Source organism: Bos javanicus, chromosome 17 (assembly GCF_032452875.1).
Source record: "Bos javanicus breed banteng chromosome 17, ARS-OSU_banteng_1.0, whole genome shotgun sequence".
Taxonomy (NCBI): Eukaryota; Metazoa; Chordata; class Mammalia; order Artiodactyla; family Bovidae; genus Bos; species Bos javanicus.
This window is the reverse complement of record NC_083884.1, coordinates 7,206,117-7,223,268: the sequence shown is the minus strand read 5'-3', so window position 1 is coordinate 7,223,268 and position 17,152 is coordinate 7,206,117. Positions and strand designations below refer to the sequence as shown.

The 17,152-nt window shown below is 40.9% G+C and overlaps 1 protein-coding gene across 12 annotated transcripts in view; it reads right to left on the bottom strand.

Annotated features, from left to right (window-relative positions):
* Positions 1–17,152, bottom strand: part of SH3D19 (SH3 domain containing 19) — a 201,740-nt gene that overhangs the window by 23,445 nt on the left and 161,143 nt on the right. For all 12 annotated transcript variants that reach the window (XM_061383997.1, XM_061383996.1, XM_061384001.1 and 9 more), the window contains 4 exons: positions 15,131–15,238; positions 8,504–8,619; positions 1,738–1,799; positions 609–873 (listed from right to left, as the gene is read on the bottom strand). In XM_061383997.1, coding sequence (XP_061239981.1) covers positions 609–873; positions 1,738–1,799; positions 8,504–8,619; positions 15,131–15,238 — 551 coding nt within the window. The remainder of the gene's footprint in view (positions 1–608; positions 874–1,737; positions 1,800–8,503; positions 8,620–15,130; positions 15,239–17,152) is intronic.

Here is a 17,152-nt window from a genome sequence, read left to right as displayed (position 1 = left end):
ATTTGCTCTAGATTTCATCAGGTTAACCTGACCAAAGTAGAGAGAACACATCAATTCCGAAGACAAAGGCTTAAGGTCACAGGAGAAGAAAAACATTCAGAGAGAACAAAATTAATATCTCAACTATCTTGATTATTGATGAAAACTTCTAACTGGTAACTCTTAAATGGACCATGATAATCAGATTTTAAAAAGTGGAAAATGAGGGGAAAACCATTTTAATAAGAACTTTCTTTCCACTTCACTTCAAATTTTACTCTGTGGGCAAGGCACACAGAGTATATAAGATACAAACTATACTGAGATGTGAATATAATATCTGTCAGATACTCCCATCAGTATAATCTACTGGGTCAGGTTTTTCAGAGTTTCTGTTTGGTCAAGCCAGATAGCACATTGCTATCCCTGTCTGCCCTGCTTCCTTTTCCACAGTTTTTCCTAAACTGTGCTTTAAAGACTTAGGTTTATCACAGCCTACTTGTCGAAAGCACTCTAGCATCACGAGGCAATTACATATTTGTCTCACCAACTTTTTCTAAGGAACAGGGGTCTTATATATACTTTAGGACAAACCTCTGGACCAAAACCATTTTAAAAGTTACATTTACCATGTACTTCCTGTAGAGAGGGTGTCCTGGTTTGGGGCGCGGGGGCAGTACTGGATCTTGATTTTTAAAGACTTGACTCTTGGCTTTTGAGAGTCCAGGTGCCAAGTTACTTGGTTTTTTCTGAAGATCCATGTCAGAAGAAGACCGATTAAAAGGCAGCTTTTTATTTGATGTTCTGGTTGCTGGAAGTTTAGGGGGAGGTGGTCTCTCAGGGGCCCCCTTGGGAGGAGGCTGTCGAGCTGGTATGACTTTTCCATTTACAGGCCTGAAATTCAATGTGGCAGCTGTGAGTCAGTGTTTGATCGATAGTAGTTCTGCTTTGTCCTTTCTTACACACACACACACACACACACACACACACGCACGCAGCTTTCTGCTAATGTAACACCATTTACTGAAACATGCAGGGTATGCTATTTTTCAGCAAATGACTGCTGCATTAAACATTATATTATTAGAAGAAATGCCATGATGTTCCAGCTTCCTCTTATCTTGCACTAGAGATTCATTAGTTCAAGACAAACAAGCATTTACTATCATGAGCTCTCTAAGGCCCCATTTGCTCTTAAACACACCATGACTGTTTCAGAAAACTAAGCACTTTCTACCAAAGCCTGAGATGAAAAGCTTATAATAAGATATCATGTAGATGTGATGGGGTCTTCTAGATTATTAGGAAGGGAAAAACAAACTCTAATGTTCATGTCCTAGGAATCATTATTAAAACTCTAATTTAGATTAAAACAAAGAAAGCTAATTCTGAAAATAGGATAGCAATACCAGCTCAATGGATGTGAGTTTGAGCAAACTCCAGGAGATGGTGAAGGACAGGGAGGCCTGGCATGCTGCAGTCCATGGGGTCAAAAAGAGTTGGACACAACTTAGCAACTGAACAACAACAACAGAGATTCGTGTGTGTGCTCTGTGAATGGTTAGATTATGCTAAACAAGAAACAGAGATGCCTACAACCTGCTGTCAGAAGTAGACTGTGGGCTAGTGGCCTGGGGAACTTTGTGACTTATTTCTGAAAAAAGATAGAAGGCCAACAACATGGGGAAAAAGGTCTGGTCTTGGAGTCATTAGATTTTCTTTAACTGGCTTTTTAGAGGTTTTCCCATGCTTACCTACCTGGGTGGCAACCTTGGGGGTCCTCGCCCAGAACCTCCTGATTGACCAGCAATGTCAGATTCCTGAAAGAATCAGAGAATGCTTTTTAGTTAAGGTTAATCTGAAACAAGAGCTTGTCGAGAGGAATTATGGACAAATTTTTGGCTAGATCTGTAAGTGGAAATGTAGCTGAGTTACAGAAAGGAGATTAAAAGAGTCTTCTCGTCTCAGTCCTCACTGTCCCTGTCACAATGCAACTGAGGAGAGAGAGGAAGAGGCCGGGGTCTGCTGCTGTGGACCACGGCCCACCCGACGGCACTGGTGATGACACAGCCAGCACGTTCTAAGGAGGGAAGGAAGATGCTTAGCTCGTGACAGCTTACACAGCACCAACTTTAGCAGGCACTGCAGGGAATTCTTTTTAAATATGGCATTTATTTATCCCATGACAATACTTAAGATATGCAGTGCTCCTAGCTTAAACACACAGTAAGTGGGGTGGTGATTAGTTTGTTTTACCTAGAAAAGCCAAATCTCTTATACTGGCTGGTTTCCACATTGTGTGATGTGTTTTGAACTGGAAGGAAGTGGGAACATAACAGAAACTTAAGAAGTGGCCTGAAAGGAGAGCATGTGAGTAGGAACAGACAAGGCTTGAGAAAGCAGAGAGCTTATACCACAGGAATCCCTTAGAAGTGGAGTAGCCCTCATAGTCAACAGAAGAGTCTGAAATGCAGAACTTGGATGCAATCTCAAAAACGACAGAATGATCTCTGTTCATTTCCAAGACAAACCATTCAATATCACGGTAATACAAGCCTATGCCCCAACCAATAATGCTGAAGAAGCTGAAGTTGAATGGTTCTATGAAGACTTACAAGACCTTCTAGAACTAACACCCAAAATGATGTCCTTTTCATTATAGGGGACTGGAATGCAAAGTAGAAAATCAAGAAATACCTGGGGTAACAGGCAAATTTGGCCTTGGAGTACAGAATGAAGCAGGGCAAAGGCTAATAGAGTTCTGCCAAGAGAATGCACTGGTCATAGCAAACACCCTCTTCCAACAACACAAGAGAAGATTCTACACATGGACATCACCAGATGGCCAACAATGAAATCAGACTGATTATATTCTTTGCAGCCAAAGATGAATAAGCTCTATACAGTCAGCAAAAGCAAGACTGGGAGCTGACTGTGGCTCAGATCATGAACTCCTTATTGCCAAATTCAGACTTAAATTGAAGAAAGGAGGGAAAACCACTAGACCATTCAGGTATGGCCTAAATCAAATCTCTTACGATTATACAATGGAAGTGACAAATAGATTCAAGGGCCTAGATCTGATAGACAGAGTGCGTAAAGAACTATGGACTGACGTTCGTGACATTGTACAGGAGACAGGGATCAAGACCATCCCCAAGAAAAAGAAGTGCAAAAGGCAAAATGGTTGTCTGAGGAGGCCTTGCAAATAGCTGTGAAAAGAAGAGAAGCAAAAGGCAAAGGAGAAAAGGAAAGATATAAGCATCTGAATGCAGAGTTCCAAAGAATAGCAAGGAAAGGTAAGAAAGCCTTCTTCAGTGATCAATGCAAAGAAATAGAGGAAAACAACAGAATGGGAAAGACTAGATATCTTCTTCAAGAAAATTAGAGATACCAAGGGAATATTTCATGCAAAGATGAGCACAATAAAGAACAGAAATGGTATGGACCTAAAGGAAGCAGAAGATATTAAGAAGAGGTGGCAAGAATACACAGAAGAACTATACAAAAAGATCTTTACAACCCAGATAACCACGATGGTGTGATCACTCACCTAGAGCCAGACATCCTGGAATATGAAGTCAAGTAGGCCTTAGGAAGCATCACGAAGAACAAAGCTAGTGAGGTGATAGAATTCCAGTTGAGCTATTTCAAATCCTGAAAGATGATGCTGTGAAAGTGCTGCACTCAATATGCCAGCAAATTTGGAAAACTCAGCAGTGGCCATGGGACTGGAAAAGGTCAGTTTTCATTCCAATCCCAAAGAAAGGCAATGCCAAAGAATGCTCAAACTACTGCACAATTGCACTCATCTCACACGCTAGTAAAGTAATGCTCAAAATTCTCCAAGCCAGGCTTTAATAGTACATGAACCGTAAACTTCCACATGTTCAAGCTCGATTTAGAAAAGGCAGAGGAACCAGAGATCAAATTGCCAACATCCGTTGGATCATCGAAAAAGCAAGAGTTCCAGAAAAACATCTCCTTCTGTTTTATTGACTATGCCAAAGCCTTTGACTGTGTGGATCAACAAACAAACTGTGGAAAATTCTGAAAGAGATGGGAATACCAGACCACCTGACCTGCCTCCTGAGAAATCTGTATGCAGGTCAGGAAGCGACAGTTAGAACTGGACATGGAACAACAGCTGGTTCCAAATCGGGAAAGGAGTACGTCAAGGCTGTATATTGTCACTCTGCTTATTTACCTTATGTGCAGAGTATATCATGAGAAATGCAGGGCTGGATAAAGCACAAGCTGGAATCAAGATTGCCGGGAGAAATATCAATAACCTCAGATATGCAGATGACACCACCCTTATGGCAGAAAGCAAAGAAGAACTAAAGAGCCTCTTGATGAAAGTGAAAGTGGAGAGTGAAAAAATTGGCTTAAAGCTCAACATTCAGAAAACTAAGATCATGGCATCTGGTCCCCTCACTTCATGGCAAATAGGTGGGGAAACAATGGAAACAGTGACAGATTTTATTTTGGGGGGCTGTAATATCACTGCAAATGGTGACTGCAGCCATGAAATTAAAAGACCTTTGCTCCTTGGAAGAAAAGTTATGGCCAACCTAGACCGCATATTAAAAAGAAGAGACATTACTTTACCAACAAAGGTCCATCTAGTCAAGACTATGGTTTTTCCAGTAGTCGTGTATAGATGTGAGAGTTGGAGTATAAAGAAAGCTGAGCACTGAAGAATTGATGCTTTTGAATTGTGGTGTTGGAGGAGACTTTTGAGAATCCCTTGGCCTGCAAGGAGATCCAACCAGTCCATCCTAAAGGAAATCAGTCCTGAATATTTATTGGAAAAACTGATGCTAAAGCTGAAACTTCAATACTTTGGCCGCCTGATGCGAAGAACTGACTCATTTGAAAAGATCCCGATGCTGGGAAAGGTTGAAGGCAGGAGGAGACGGGGATGACAGAGGATGATATGGTTGGATGGCATCACCAGCAGTTGGTGATGGACAGTGAAGCCTGGTGTGCTGCAGTCCACAGGGTCACAAAGAGTCGACACGACTGAGCAACTGAAATGAAGTGAACTGAACTATACAACTAGAGTGAAGGGGTTGATGTGCTGAGAAGATTTTTGGAGGAAAGAGCAAAGGGAGGTGGTGTGAAAAACAAGAGCGGCAGAGTTGGAATGTTTGGCCTGAAAGTAGATGAGAGAAGTTGGAAGTGTGGAGATCAACAGGAAGACTCCTCTAGAAGGGGTTCAAACTGTGCTAATTAAATAAGTTTTCTGAACATGTTATTGCCCAGGGACTGGGTAATGAATATAAAACATGGAAAACTTTTTCAGATCATCTGTTGAATGAGAAGTTAAAGGCTCTTAATGCCAAGACTTCTATTCTTTATTTTAAGGGAAAAGTCCTCACTAAATTCTTCTAATTCTAATTGAGTCTCTTTTTTCAACTTTCCTACTTTCTAAGCCCTGACCACTGACATCCAGGACATAATATTTTTCCAATACCACCTGAGGGGAGGGGAATGCTAGGTCTTCAAAATGACATTCCTTTTTTTTTTCTGTAAAGGAGATATAGCTACAGATTGATAATCTTTGGGCTAATTTGGCCTCTTTTCCCCCTTCTCATCTTACAAATGAGTTAAAACTCACTTCTGTGATTTGTAATTCACACTGAATATTTACATCTTTTCCTTAAATGCCAAATGATTAATTGCTAATAGCTGCGATCATCTGAATATGTTTCAATGTTTTATAATCCCATTTTAAAAAACAAATTAAGCTTGCCCTTAAAACTTGGTTTCACTAATGAGTTCAGTTAATGTAGTGAGGCAAGTCACCAGCTCATAAACCCTGCAATATTACAAACCATCATCCATGCCTTATAAATACACTGCCTATATGCTTCCCAACAAATCTTGCTATGATACCTGAAAAACTCATTTACTTCCTTGGCCACCTTTAAAACTGAAACAAAGAGAAAAACACTCTAGCTGATAGGTAGGAACTCTTATATCTTTTCTTCAAAATTACTTAATAATTAAGGGCAGATTAAAAAAAGATGTATAAATTTGACATAGAAAATTATAGATGATGTACTTTAATAAGGACATACCACACAATCCTAATCTTCTACCAAATATTAGCTGCAGTTTTCTCTGGGTGGTTTATATATCTTTACGGGAGATCTTAAATATCTCTCTAATTCCTCAATTTTGAATTATCAGCAAAAATAAATCAGAAAAAAAGGGAGCATACTCGAATCTTCCAGGGCTGTTCGGCACATTCCAGAAGGCACTGCTGCAGTGCACAGACTTCGTGTACTGAGAGGAGGGGCTTGGTTCCCGCAGGGGCCACGGTCTCAGCATCTGGTCAAGTCCGGGTTTGTGCACAGCTTCTGCTGACAGTCTTTGGAAGATTACTGATTAGGGATTTCCTGTTCTTCAATATTCCACACATGCAGGGAGCTTCTCTGTACTGGCATTGTGCAGTTTTTCTCTAGCTCTGACATCCCTGAACTTTGACTTTTGATGTGTTTGGGCAAGCATTTTAGTTCTGGGCGAAGTTGGTGTTTCTGTTTGGACTGCCCCACAGATGCCATCTTTTTGTTCATCTTCCTTGGGATGGTTTCTTATGTTCAACTTAAAAATAATTCCAGCCCCTTCCCCCCTTTCTTGCTGTATATTCAAAAGACAGACATTTCTTCCAAAACCGCATTCTTGTGTGCTAGAATCACTGAGCAGCCTCTGCAGATGTGCCTTCTCTTCTTTCTCCAGGCACTGATACCACTTCTCCCGTCCTGAACTCATCAGAGAGCTCCTGGGCTGCAGCCGAGACGCCTTCCACCCTCCGGGCCACGTCCCCCAGCTCTCTTCCTGCGCTGGCTGGCAGACCCTGGATTTCCACAGAGGAGTGTGCTCCTGTGACAGAATGGCGCCACTGCCTCCTGATGTTTCTCACCCTGGAGTCCCTTATCGTTTAAGTGAGGACTGAGATTTTGCAAGGACAGCCATCTTGTCATGAGTCGGAAAATTCCCTGGCTCTTAAGGCAGGAGAAGCAGTAGAGGGTCTTTGTTCTGCGCCTCATCAGGAGACTTACCTGTCAAAGACCCTCTCCACGTGGATCATCACACTGGTGACACATTCTTTCCAGAGATCTTTCCCCACACCTGAAGGCTTTCTGGCCTCTGGTCTAAAATTCACTCAGTAATTGTCATTCTTAAAACAAAAGGAATTTCTCAGTCATAAATTTCTGGCCCTGGAAATCTATGTGCGTGACTTCAGCCAAATCATTTAACCTGTGATCTCTTTCTCTTTCTTCTTCCTTCAGACCCAGCGTGTCTATTATGTACGCATTCTTTACCGCACAGCACAGGGGGCTCGGAGCTCCCCCTCCCCACCCTCTGTAAACACTGCAGGGCGGGATTTCTGTCATGCTAGTCACGTGAGGTATAAACAGTTATGAATAAAGTTTCCTCTCCAGATGGTTTAGTTTATTCTGACTTCCTTTTCTTTCTTCTTTTTTTTTCTATGTTGGAGTTGCTCTGTGGATTGCTTAACACCAAATGGAGTAATACTTAACATTTTAATAGAGCGTTATGGTTGATAAGGCCCACGACTCAGTGAATGCTAAGTATATCCACTCGTCATCGTCTCGCTCCATTCTACTACCCTTCAGTAACCTTCTCAAGTAACTTTTTCTCCATGGAAGTATGGGATTTCCCTCATTCAACAACTCTATGGCAGGAGCTCTAGCATCCTCTTTTGGGTTTTCTTGGCCCAGTTTTAATAAAAATTTATTACCAAGTACTTTGAAATGCAAGTGATCACTAAATTTTAATCCAGCCTACAGGAAACTCTCATTAACTTGATATTGGCTAATTCAATTTAATGGATCCATCAAAGAAATTTCTCTTCACTAGATGATTAGATCAGTTTGCATGTATAATAAGCAGAGTTAATTCACAATGTAAAACTATCATGAAATTTGAACTGAAAATTTGGCTCAAAGACTTTAAGAACTGGTTTCTTTTGAAACAAACTATAAAGATAACCTAGGAATTTCAAAAAGTATGGAATAATGGTATTGAAGTTGTAATTTTTTTAAAAATGTGTATATATTTAACCTTTTGACCACCATCTGTTAACAAGCACATGCTAAAGCACTATTTTTAAAATTAAAAAATAACTTTCTCCTAAATTTCAGATGAACAAATGCTCATGATTACCTTAAAATGATGTGATTCATTCAGTATTTCAAATATAATCTGATCACTGAATTAAATCTGTTTTCACAACAAAGAGCCAGTACAACCAAAAATGTAAAAAATAATAAAAATTTTAAAAGACAATATACTGGTATAGGGCAAATTATTTTATGATGAGCCTAAGTCTTTTATCCTATATGAATTTTTAAAATATTAAATAAGTACATGGAGCTTAGAAAATGGTTTGTAATAAAGGTTTTATCTGACCAACAGTAAAATAATTTAGACATCAGCTGAGTACTTAAAATTAGTGTGTAGCTTAGGACAACCTATAATGACCACTTACCAAGTTTCTAGTTCTGTCAGCATTACCAAGCTTTCCAGATACTGTGCTGAAGGTGTTTCCGATAGGTTTTTCAGTAGGGAGAGGAGGTGGGCTCTGTGGATCCTCTTCATGTAAACCTGGAAAAATAACAATAATTAATCAGTAATTTCTAGTCTTCGAGGGTTTCACAGGATGGAAAGACTGCAGCTCGCTTCCTTAAGAAAATGTCCATACACAAAAGAATAGACAGCTAAGCAATGAGAAAGATTTCCTGACAAATCTCAGAAAATCGATGGGTTAGCAGCCATCAGTCAGTTTTACCCAATGTTTCATCAAGAGTAAAAATGACACTAAACAATTACAACAGTGAGCCAGCATTTGTTGGAACCTTCTATGGGCCAGGCATTAGGTTAAGGCACTTTATCCATATGCATCTCTCTAACCAACATCTATCTAAGTGCTAGATCTGCTAGCTAGTAGCCACTATGGCAGTTTGAACTTCAATCTTAATTAAAATTAAATAAACAGTTCAGTCCTGCAGTTGCATGGACCACACTGTAAGTTCTCAGTAGCCACATGTGGTTATTGGCTACCATATTAGACAGCACTATGCTAGATAGCATTGCGTCCATTTGACAGATGAAGAGACTGAAGCTGAGAAGAAAACAAATGAACTACCCAGGTCTTGCTTCAACAGTACATGAACAGAGAACTTCCACATGTACAAGCTGAATTTCCAATATCCACTGGATCATAGAAAAGAGCAAGGAAATTCCAGAAAAAATCTACTTCTGCTTCATCGATTATGCTAAAGCCTTTGACTATGTGGATCACAACAAACTGTGGAAAATTCTTAAAGAGATGGGAATACCAGACCACCTGTGAAACCTGTATGTAGGACAAGAAGCAACAGTTAGAACCGGACATGTAACGACGGACTGGTTCCAAATTGGGAAAGGAGTACGTCAAAGCTGTATATTGTCAACCTGCTTATTTAACTTATATGCAGGGTACATCATGTGAAATGCTGGGCTAGATGAATCACAAGCTGGAATCAAGATTACCAGGAGAAATATCAACAACCTCAGATATAGAGATGGTATCACCCTAAGGGCAGAAAGTAAAGAGAAGCTAAAGAGCCTCTTGATGAAAGGGGAAAAGGAGAGTGAAAAAACTGGTTTAAAACTCAACATTCAAAACACTAACATCACGGCTTCTGGTCCCATTACTTCATGGCAAATAGATGGGGAAAAAATGGAAACAATGACAGATTTTATTTTCTTGGAATCCAAAATCACTATGGATGGTGACTGCAGCCATGAAATTAAAAGACAGCTGCTCCTTGGAAGAAAAGCTATGACAAAGCTAGACAGTGTATTAAAAAGCAGAAGCATCACTTTGCTGACAAAGGTCTGTATAGTCAAAGCTATGGTTTTTCCAGTAGTCATATATGGATGTGAGAGTTGGACCATAAAGAAGACTGAGCACCGAAGAATTGATGCTTTTGAATTGTGGTGCTAGAGAAGACTCTTGAGAGTCCTTTGGACAGCAAGGAGATCAAACCAGTCAATCCTAAAGGAAACCAAACTTGAATATTCAATGGAAGTACTGATGCTGAAGCTCCAATATTTGGCTACCTGATGCAAAGAGTTAACTCATTGGAAAAGACCCTGACATTGGGAAAGATGGAAGGCAATAGGAAAAGGGGATGACAGAGGATGAGATAGTTGTACGGCATCATTGGCTCAATGGACAAGAGCTAGAGCAAACTGCGGGCGATGGTGAAGGACAGGAAAGTCCGGCGTGCTGCAATCCATGAGGTAGCAAAGAGATGGACATAGCAACTGAACAACAAAAACATCCAGGTCTTGATGCTAGTAACAGTCAGACCACAGCTTTGAACCCAAAAGTCTATTCTCATTGTAATAAGCCTTGCTGCTTCCTAATAGGTGGTGTGTCCAACCCTCCCCCGATCCAAATAATTAAATGTGCTTTCCAATTCATCAGCTCCAGATTAATGGGCTTAATTGCTCTCATTTCCACAAGCAATATCTTTACATCGAAATTATATCCTTAACCCAGAGACAGTGTACCAACTTAGTATAAAAAGAAGAAAACAAAGATGACCAGGCTTAATTTGTGATAGCTAAGTAAAAGCTGTGTGCAAAATACTTGGAGAGAGGATGATGGTAACACACTAAAGGAGGCTGAAGCCACCTTTTACTGGTTAAGGCATTTAAAGGAGATGGGAATCTTTCTCATTCAAATGAACACTGTCTGCTTCCATTTCACATGAAAAACTTCCAACAAGAGTATGAGTTCCTGTTTTATTCACAGACAGGGAAACACTCACAAAGGAGGAAAGTACCCAGGCCAGCTACTAGGAAATCGATGATACAGAGACAGGCAAGCCTTCTTGGTGAGAGGCAGGGCTGCCGTACAGAGACTGTCCAACTCAGTTGTCATCTTGAAGACTCTCTCTGTGTTGTAGTTTCCTTATTCTTACACAGAAATAATGAATCACTTAGGATATATTGTCGTGACAAAAACCCGAAGGGTACAAAGTAGTAAGAACATGAACTGTGGTGTTGGAGAAGACTCTTGAGAGTCCCTTGGACTGCAAGGAGATCCAACCAGTCCATTCTGAAGGAGATCAGCCCTGGGATTTCTTTGGAAGGAATGATGCTAAAGCTGAAACTCCAGTACTTTGGCCACCTCATGTGAAGAGTTGACTCATTGGAAAAGACTCTGATGCTGGGAGGGATTGGGGGCAGGAGGAGAAGGGGACGACAGAGGATGAGATGGCTGGATGGCATCACCGACTCGATGGATGTGAGTCTGAGTGAACTCCGGGAGTTGGTGATGGACAGGGAGGCCTGGTGTGCTGCGATTCATGGGGTCGCGAAGAATCGGACACAGCTGAGTGACTGAACTGAACTGAACTGAAAGTAGAGAGGAGATAGCTTACTGGAAGTAAGGGACGTAGTAATTATCTGATGTGGGTACGTGGGGGAGGTGGAGATTTTCGATTTCAAATAATGTGGTCAGCGGAGGCCTCAATGAGAAAAGTGCCATTTGAGCAATGACCTGAAAGAACAGTGAAGAAGGAAGCTATGCAGATATCTGGGGAAAGGACATCTTAGTCAGAAGAAACAGGTCTCCAGAGGAAGAAGCTGACAGGTTCAGAGGAAGGAATTTTGCACCACAAAGCTGTTTGTTTCTTTTCTTATCCATTCAAAGTTTTTCAGACACCAAGTCTTATTTTTTTTTCCTCCACGGCATATATGCATTGCTTACTAATTGTAGTAATAAAATTTGAGGGGACTGTTTTTTTTTTTGGCTATGCCTTGTGGCATATAAGATCTTAGTTCCCTACCAGGGGTCAAATCAGTGTCCCTTGAAGTGGTAGCACAGGGTCTTAACCCCTGGGCCACCAGGAAAGTCCCTGGGGAACTAGTTTTTTATACAAATAGAAATAATTCTCTAGAAACTAGCCCTTCCATTCTCTTACATACAGCAGTACAGAACTCAGCTTTCTAATAGCTCCTGGAGCTTTGTCAGGAGAATAAATAAAGGTGCTCCTTCAATATGTCTTTTTCAGGATTTCAGGACTGCTAATCCAATTTATCAGTATATAGAAAAGAATAAACACCTCAGGACTGAGTTATAAGCGTGGCCCTTGATGGCCTAGAAAGTTGGATTTGGGGAAGGTTCCCACTATTTCCAGAACAGATAAAACAAAAGAATATGGTTTACGCTGACCACCTGCTTCCCTTTGAGAATCTGGAATTTTGGTACATAACAGAATTTCTACAGGTGCCCATGCAAACAGCCCCCAACAAAACCCCTGGGTACTGAGTCTCTAATGAGCTTCCTTGATTGACATTTCACAACTGAGGAGACTGAGGAACATCCTGTGCAACCCAACTAGGAGAGGACTCCCAGAGGCTTGTGCCTGGTTTCTTCCAGACTTTGCCCCATGCACCTTTTCCCTCTGCAGATTTTGCCTTCTGGTAAATCACAGTATGCTAAGTTCTGTGAGTCCTCCTAGCAAATCACCAAACATGGGGGTTTTGGGGACCCTGACACAACAGGAGAATACATTTCAATGTACAAGTTGTATTCCTTGAAGCCACATGAACTTTGGACAATATTTATTATCATTATATCTCACAAGGCTTATTAAAATCCCAAACACTTTATAATAAGGTAACAGCAAGCAAGCAGACAATCCAATGAGCTGTCACGTGGGCTATATTCGTGGGTTATATCATGCTGTCAAAAGAAACACATTACCAGTTCTTTAGTCTAAAACTACTATATAACTTCCTACGAATCTTCAACAGTACATGAATCATTGACTTCCAGACGTTCAAGCTGGATTTAGAAAAGGCAGAGGAACCAGAGATCAAATGGCTAACATCTGCTGGATCATCAAAAAAGCAAAAGAGTTCCAGAAAAACATCTACTTTTGTTTTATTGACTATGCCAAAGCCTTTGACTGTGTGGATCAAAAAACAAACTGTGGAAAATTCTGAAAGAGATGGGAATACCAGACCACCTGACCTGCCTCCTGAGAAATCTGTATGCAGGTCAAGAAGCAACAGTTAGAACTGGACATGGAACAACAGACTGGTTCCAAATCAGGAAAGGAGTACGTCAAGGCTGTATATTGTCACCCTGCTTATTTAACTTATATGCAGAGTACATCATGAGAAATGCTGGGCTGGATGAAGCACAAGCTGGAATCAAGATTGCCGGGAGAAATATCAATAACCTCAGATATGCAGATGACACCACCCTTATGGCAGAAAGCAAAGAAGAACTAAAGAGCCTCTTGATGAAAGTGAAAGTGGAGAGTGAAAAGTTGGCTTAAAGCTCAACATTCAGAAAACTAAGATCATGGCATCTGGTCCCCTCACTTCATGGCAAATAGGTGGGGAAACAATGGAAACAGTGACAGACTTTATTTTTGGGGGGCTCTAATATCACTGCAAATGGTGACTGCAGCCATGAAATTAAAAGACCTTTGCTTCTTGGAAGAAAAGTTATGGCCAACCTAGACAGCATATTAAAAAGCAGAGACATTACTTTGCCAACAAAGGTCCATCTAGTCAAGGATGTGAGAGTTTGACTATAAATAAAGCTGAGCATTGAAGAATTTATGCTTTTGAACTGTGGTGTTGGAGGAGTCTCTTGAGAGTCCCTTGGACTGCAAGGAGATCCAACCAGTCCATCCGAAAGGAGATCAGTCCTGAATATTCATTGGAAGGACTGATGCCAAAGCTGAAACTCCAATACTTTGGCCACCTAATGCGAAGAACTGACTCATTGGAAAAGAGCCTGATGCTGGGAAAGATAGAAGGTGGGAAGAGAAGGGGACGACAGAGGATGAGATGGTTGGATGGCATCACTGACGCAATGGACATGAGTTTGAGTAAACTTAGGGAGTTGGAGATGGACAGGGAGGCCTGGCATGCTGACGTCCACGAGGTGGCAAAGAGTAGGACATGACTGAGCAACCGAACTGAACGAAGTGAAAACCCACTAGATTTTGGTACCGTTAACTTTCTCTCTTCCTCATTTTCCATAGCAACTTTGTTCAATCTTCTCACTACTTGGGTTGGAGCCATTTGTTAACAAAACCATCAAGAGACTGAAACCAATATGATTCTTCTAGGTAGTATTTTACAGAGAGAGAGGTCAAACCCCTAAGCTAAAGGGGTTTCATGGCATTGCAGGGCCTGCCTACAGCGTAACCCTGGGATGCTGCAGGTGAAGGACTGGTATACTTGCTCCGCTGTTGGCAGGAACGCAGTGGCAGGGTCTCCTTAGACAGAGGCAAGGATGCCTCTGGGCTATGCAAAAGCGTTAGAGGAAATAAAATGAAAGAGGCTCACAGAGGAAGTGTGTGATTACCTGGAACCCACTGTCTGTCATTTGTGTACAGACATCTCACACACTTTTTCTCTTGGCCCTCTAGGATTCTCTCTTATAATAATATCAGATTTGTTTTTGTTTGCAGTACTTATTAAAACTCATCCAAAATTTCATGTAAGAATGTGAAAGTGGTTAGGGCTCTGCACTTCCAAAGCCAAGACCCTGGGTTTGATCCCTGGTTGAGGAACTAAGAGCCCGCGAAGGCAGCCCCCCAGAAAAAATCAAGTAAGGAAGTTTATAAAACATGTAATGTTATACTAATTAAAAAGTCTTTTTATACATAGCTACGTTTTTATAACTTTTGGTTATTTCCTTTCAGACAATTCACACATAGCTATATTTAGATTATGCTGACTGGAATAATATATTCCTAACAGACATATACAATTGTATTTGCTATCAGTTTCAACTACTTCTCCACTCTATCTTTACTACTGGCACTAACATAGGATATTACATTTATTCTGAGTTTAAGATTATTCTAATCTCTCTGCCTAAAAGGATGTTAAAGAGAAGTAAAATCTAAATTAACTGTACTAATTGTCTAGAGAATTATGAAAAAACAACTTGCTTTTATATGTTCTCAGCTATGAGTAATAATAATAAATGGCCGATTACACATAATTTCAGAAGCAAACATTGATAAATTAGCATATATTTCTCCCCAGCTCCTGGAGTGAAAAATAAATGAGGCAGAGAAGTGCTTACATTTTCCCGGTTTGGCTGGAATTCGAATCACAGTGGGCTTCCTGGTGGGTGCTGGTTGAATTGCTTGTTCCTTTGTTGGTTCTGTTCTGGTGGGGAGCTGAAAGGGATCTAATGAAAAACAGTTGATTTTGCACGTTGTAGTTAATATGGACTCAAACAAAAAACCTCATTCATAATTTAACAGTCATATTTCTCATGCCCTAGGGAAAACTATTCATGGATAAACAAAATCTCAGTTTGCAGAGACAAAAACAAAATCAGGGCTCATGAAAGGAAACAACTTGGAGCTCTGTAAATAATTTATACGGCTTTTCTTCCTCTCTGATGAGAGAGAGCCGGGACAGTCTTCAATTATGTAGAAGCTATCTTTCACGGGAGTGTAATCATTTTATAAGTGTCTCCCTGAAAATGAGGGGCAACTCAAACAAGGAGCCCATTTCCCCGCACTGTGAAGCCTCCTGGATCCTCCACTCCGGTGCCGTGCTAGAAAACCTCCCCCGAGGGCCGCCAGGGCCTCCACGGGGGCTCTGCCGTCTTGGATTGAATAGTCAGGTAAAACCACACCTCACTAACATGAAACGGAAAGCGTTTTATCCTGGAAGTAAGGTAAGACATCTCCCTTCAAATATTTAATTTTGGGGCAAGGATATATGGGTGAGCATTCCTCCGTCTTAACTCATTCATTTAAAAATGGGCAGTATGTGCTTAGCGAGAGTATTTTTAAGCATAACCACCAAACTTCTTTTCCCCTTTTTCTCTGGCCACACTGCGTGGCTTGTGGGACCTTAACTCCCAGACCAGGGACTGAATCTGGGCCCTCAGCAGTGACAGCATGGAGCCCTAATCGCTGTACCAACAGGGAATTCTCCCACCAAATCTTTTTACTGAAAGAAACAATCTTTTTTTCTTTAACGCAAATGTTCTTTTTAGTAGCTTGGAAAGATGACTGTAAACTTTTTAAAAGATGAGAAATCTAAAAATAAATAGATTAGCAAAAATAAAATCAAATGCTGTATGATGCATATGCATACTCTGCACAGCACATGGGCCCTCATGAGGCTGCTTCTGCCTTTATTCCGCAAGAGACAGAATGAATATATGTTGTATTTGGCACCTGTCCTCTGGATCTCACCTGTGGGAAGATGCTCCCTGTGAAACAATGCACTCCAACCATTCGTGGTCGGCCTGTTACAAGCCGCTGTTCAATAAAGCACCTTGTGCTGACCAACTCTTTTCAGGATAGATGAAAAGCTGAGCTCAGGATAAGAAGCCCTTTCAGCTCCCTGACACTCGCCTTCCCTTCCACCCAGCTCTCAGGACACCCCACTCTCAGACCTGCCACCAGAGCCGCACCCACTCACTAGTCACTTGTTCTCACATCTGCCTACCATGTGCTACTAACAGTGAGAGATGGGAGACAGGACAGTCAAGTGCAATCCTACTTTATCTACCACCTACATAAGACCCCCAGGTGGCATGCTAGATAACACAATTACTATTAGGCTACTGGGGAAAAAAAATTAGATGACCCCTCTATGGAAACCTATTAGTAGCACATTAGTGAGGCAAGTCTTGTCTATGTTCAAAAACCCAAGTCAACATGGTCAAAACAATGTCAAACTTTCAGAAAAGGCTCTTACAATATAACCCCAGAAAATAAACAAAGCTCTTTTAGCTCTAACCAAATTCTTTAATCCCTTATTTTGTTATAGCATTATTTTTCATTTCAAAAGTAATAATTATTGTAAAAATGGGAAACATTGAGAAATATATGATAGAAAATCTCCTGTAATCCCATCCCTCTAGTAATCATTATTATCTAAAATTTGGTGTATCTGTCTACAGATTTTTTCCTATATCGCATTTTAGATATTTCTGTTGTTTTGGAGTTTCTGGGCTGCAGCACATGGCTTGTAGGATCTTCCCCGATCAGGGATTGAAGCTGGGCCACGGCAGTGGAAGCACTGAGTCCTAATCACGGACCGCCAGGAAGATCCTGATTATGCAGGTATTTTGAAAAAC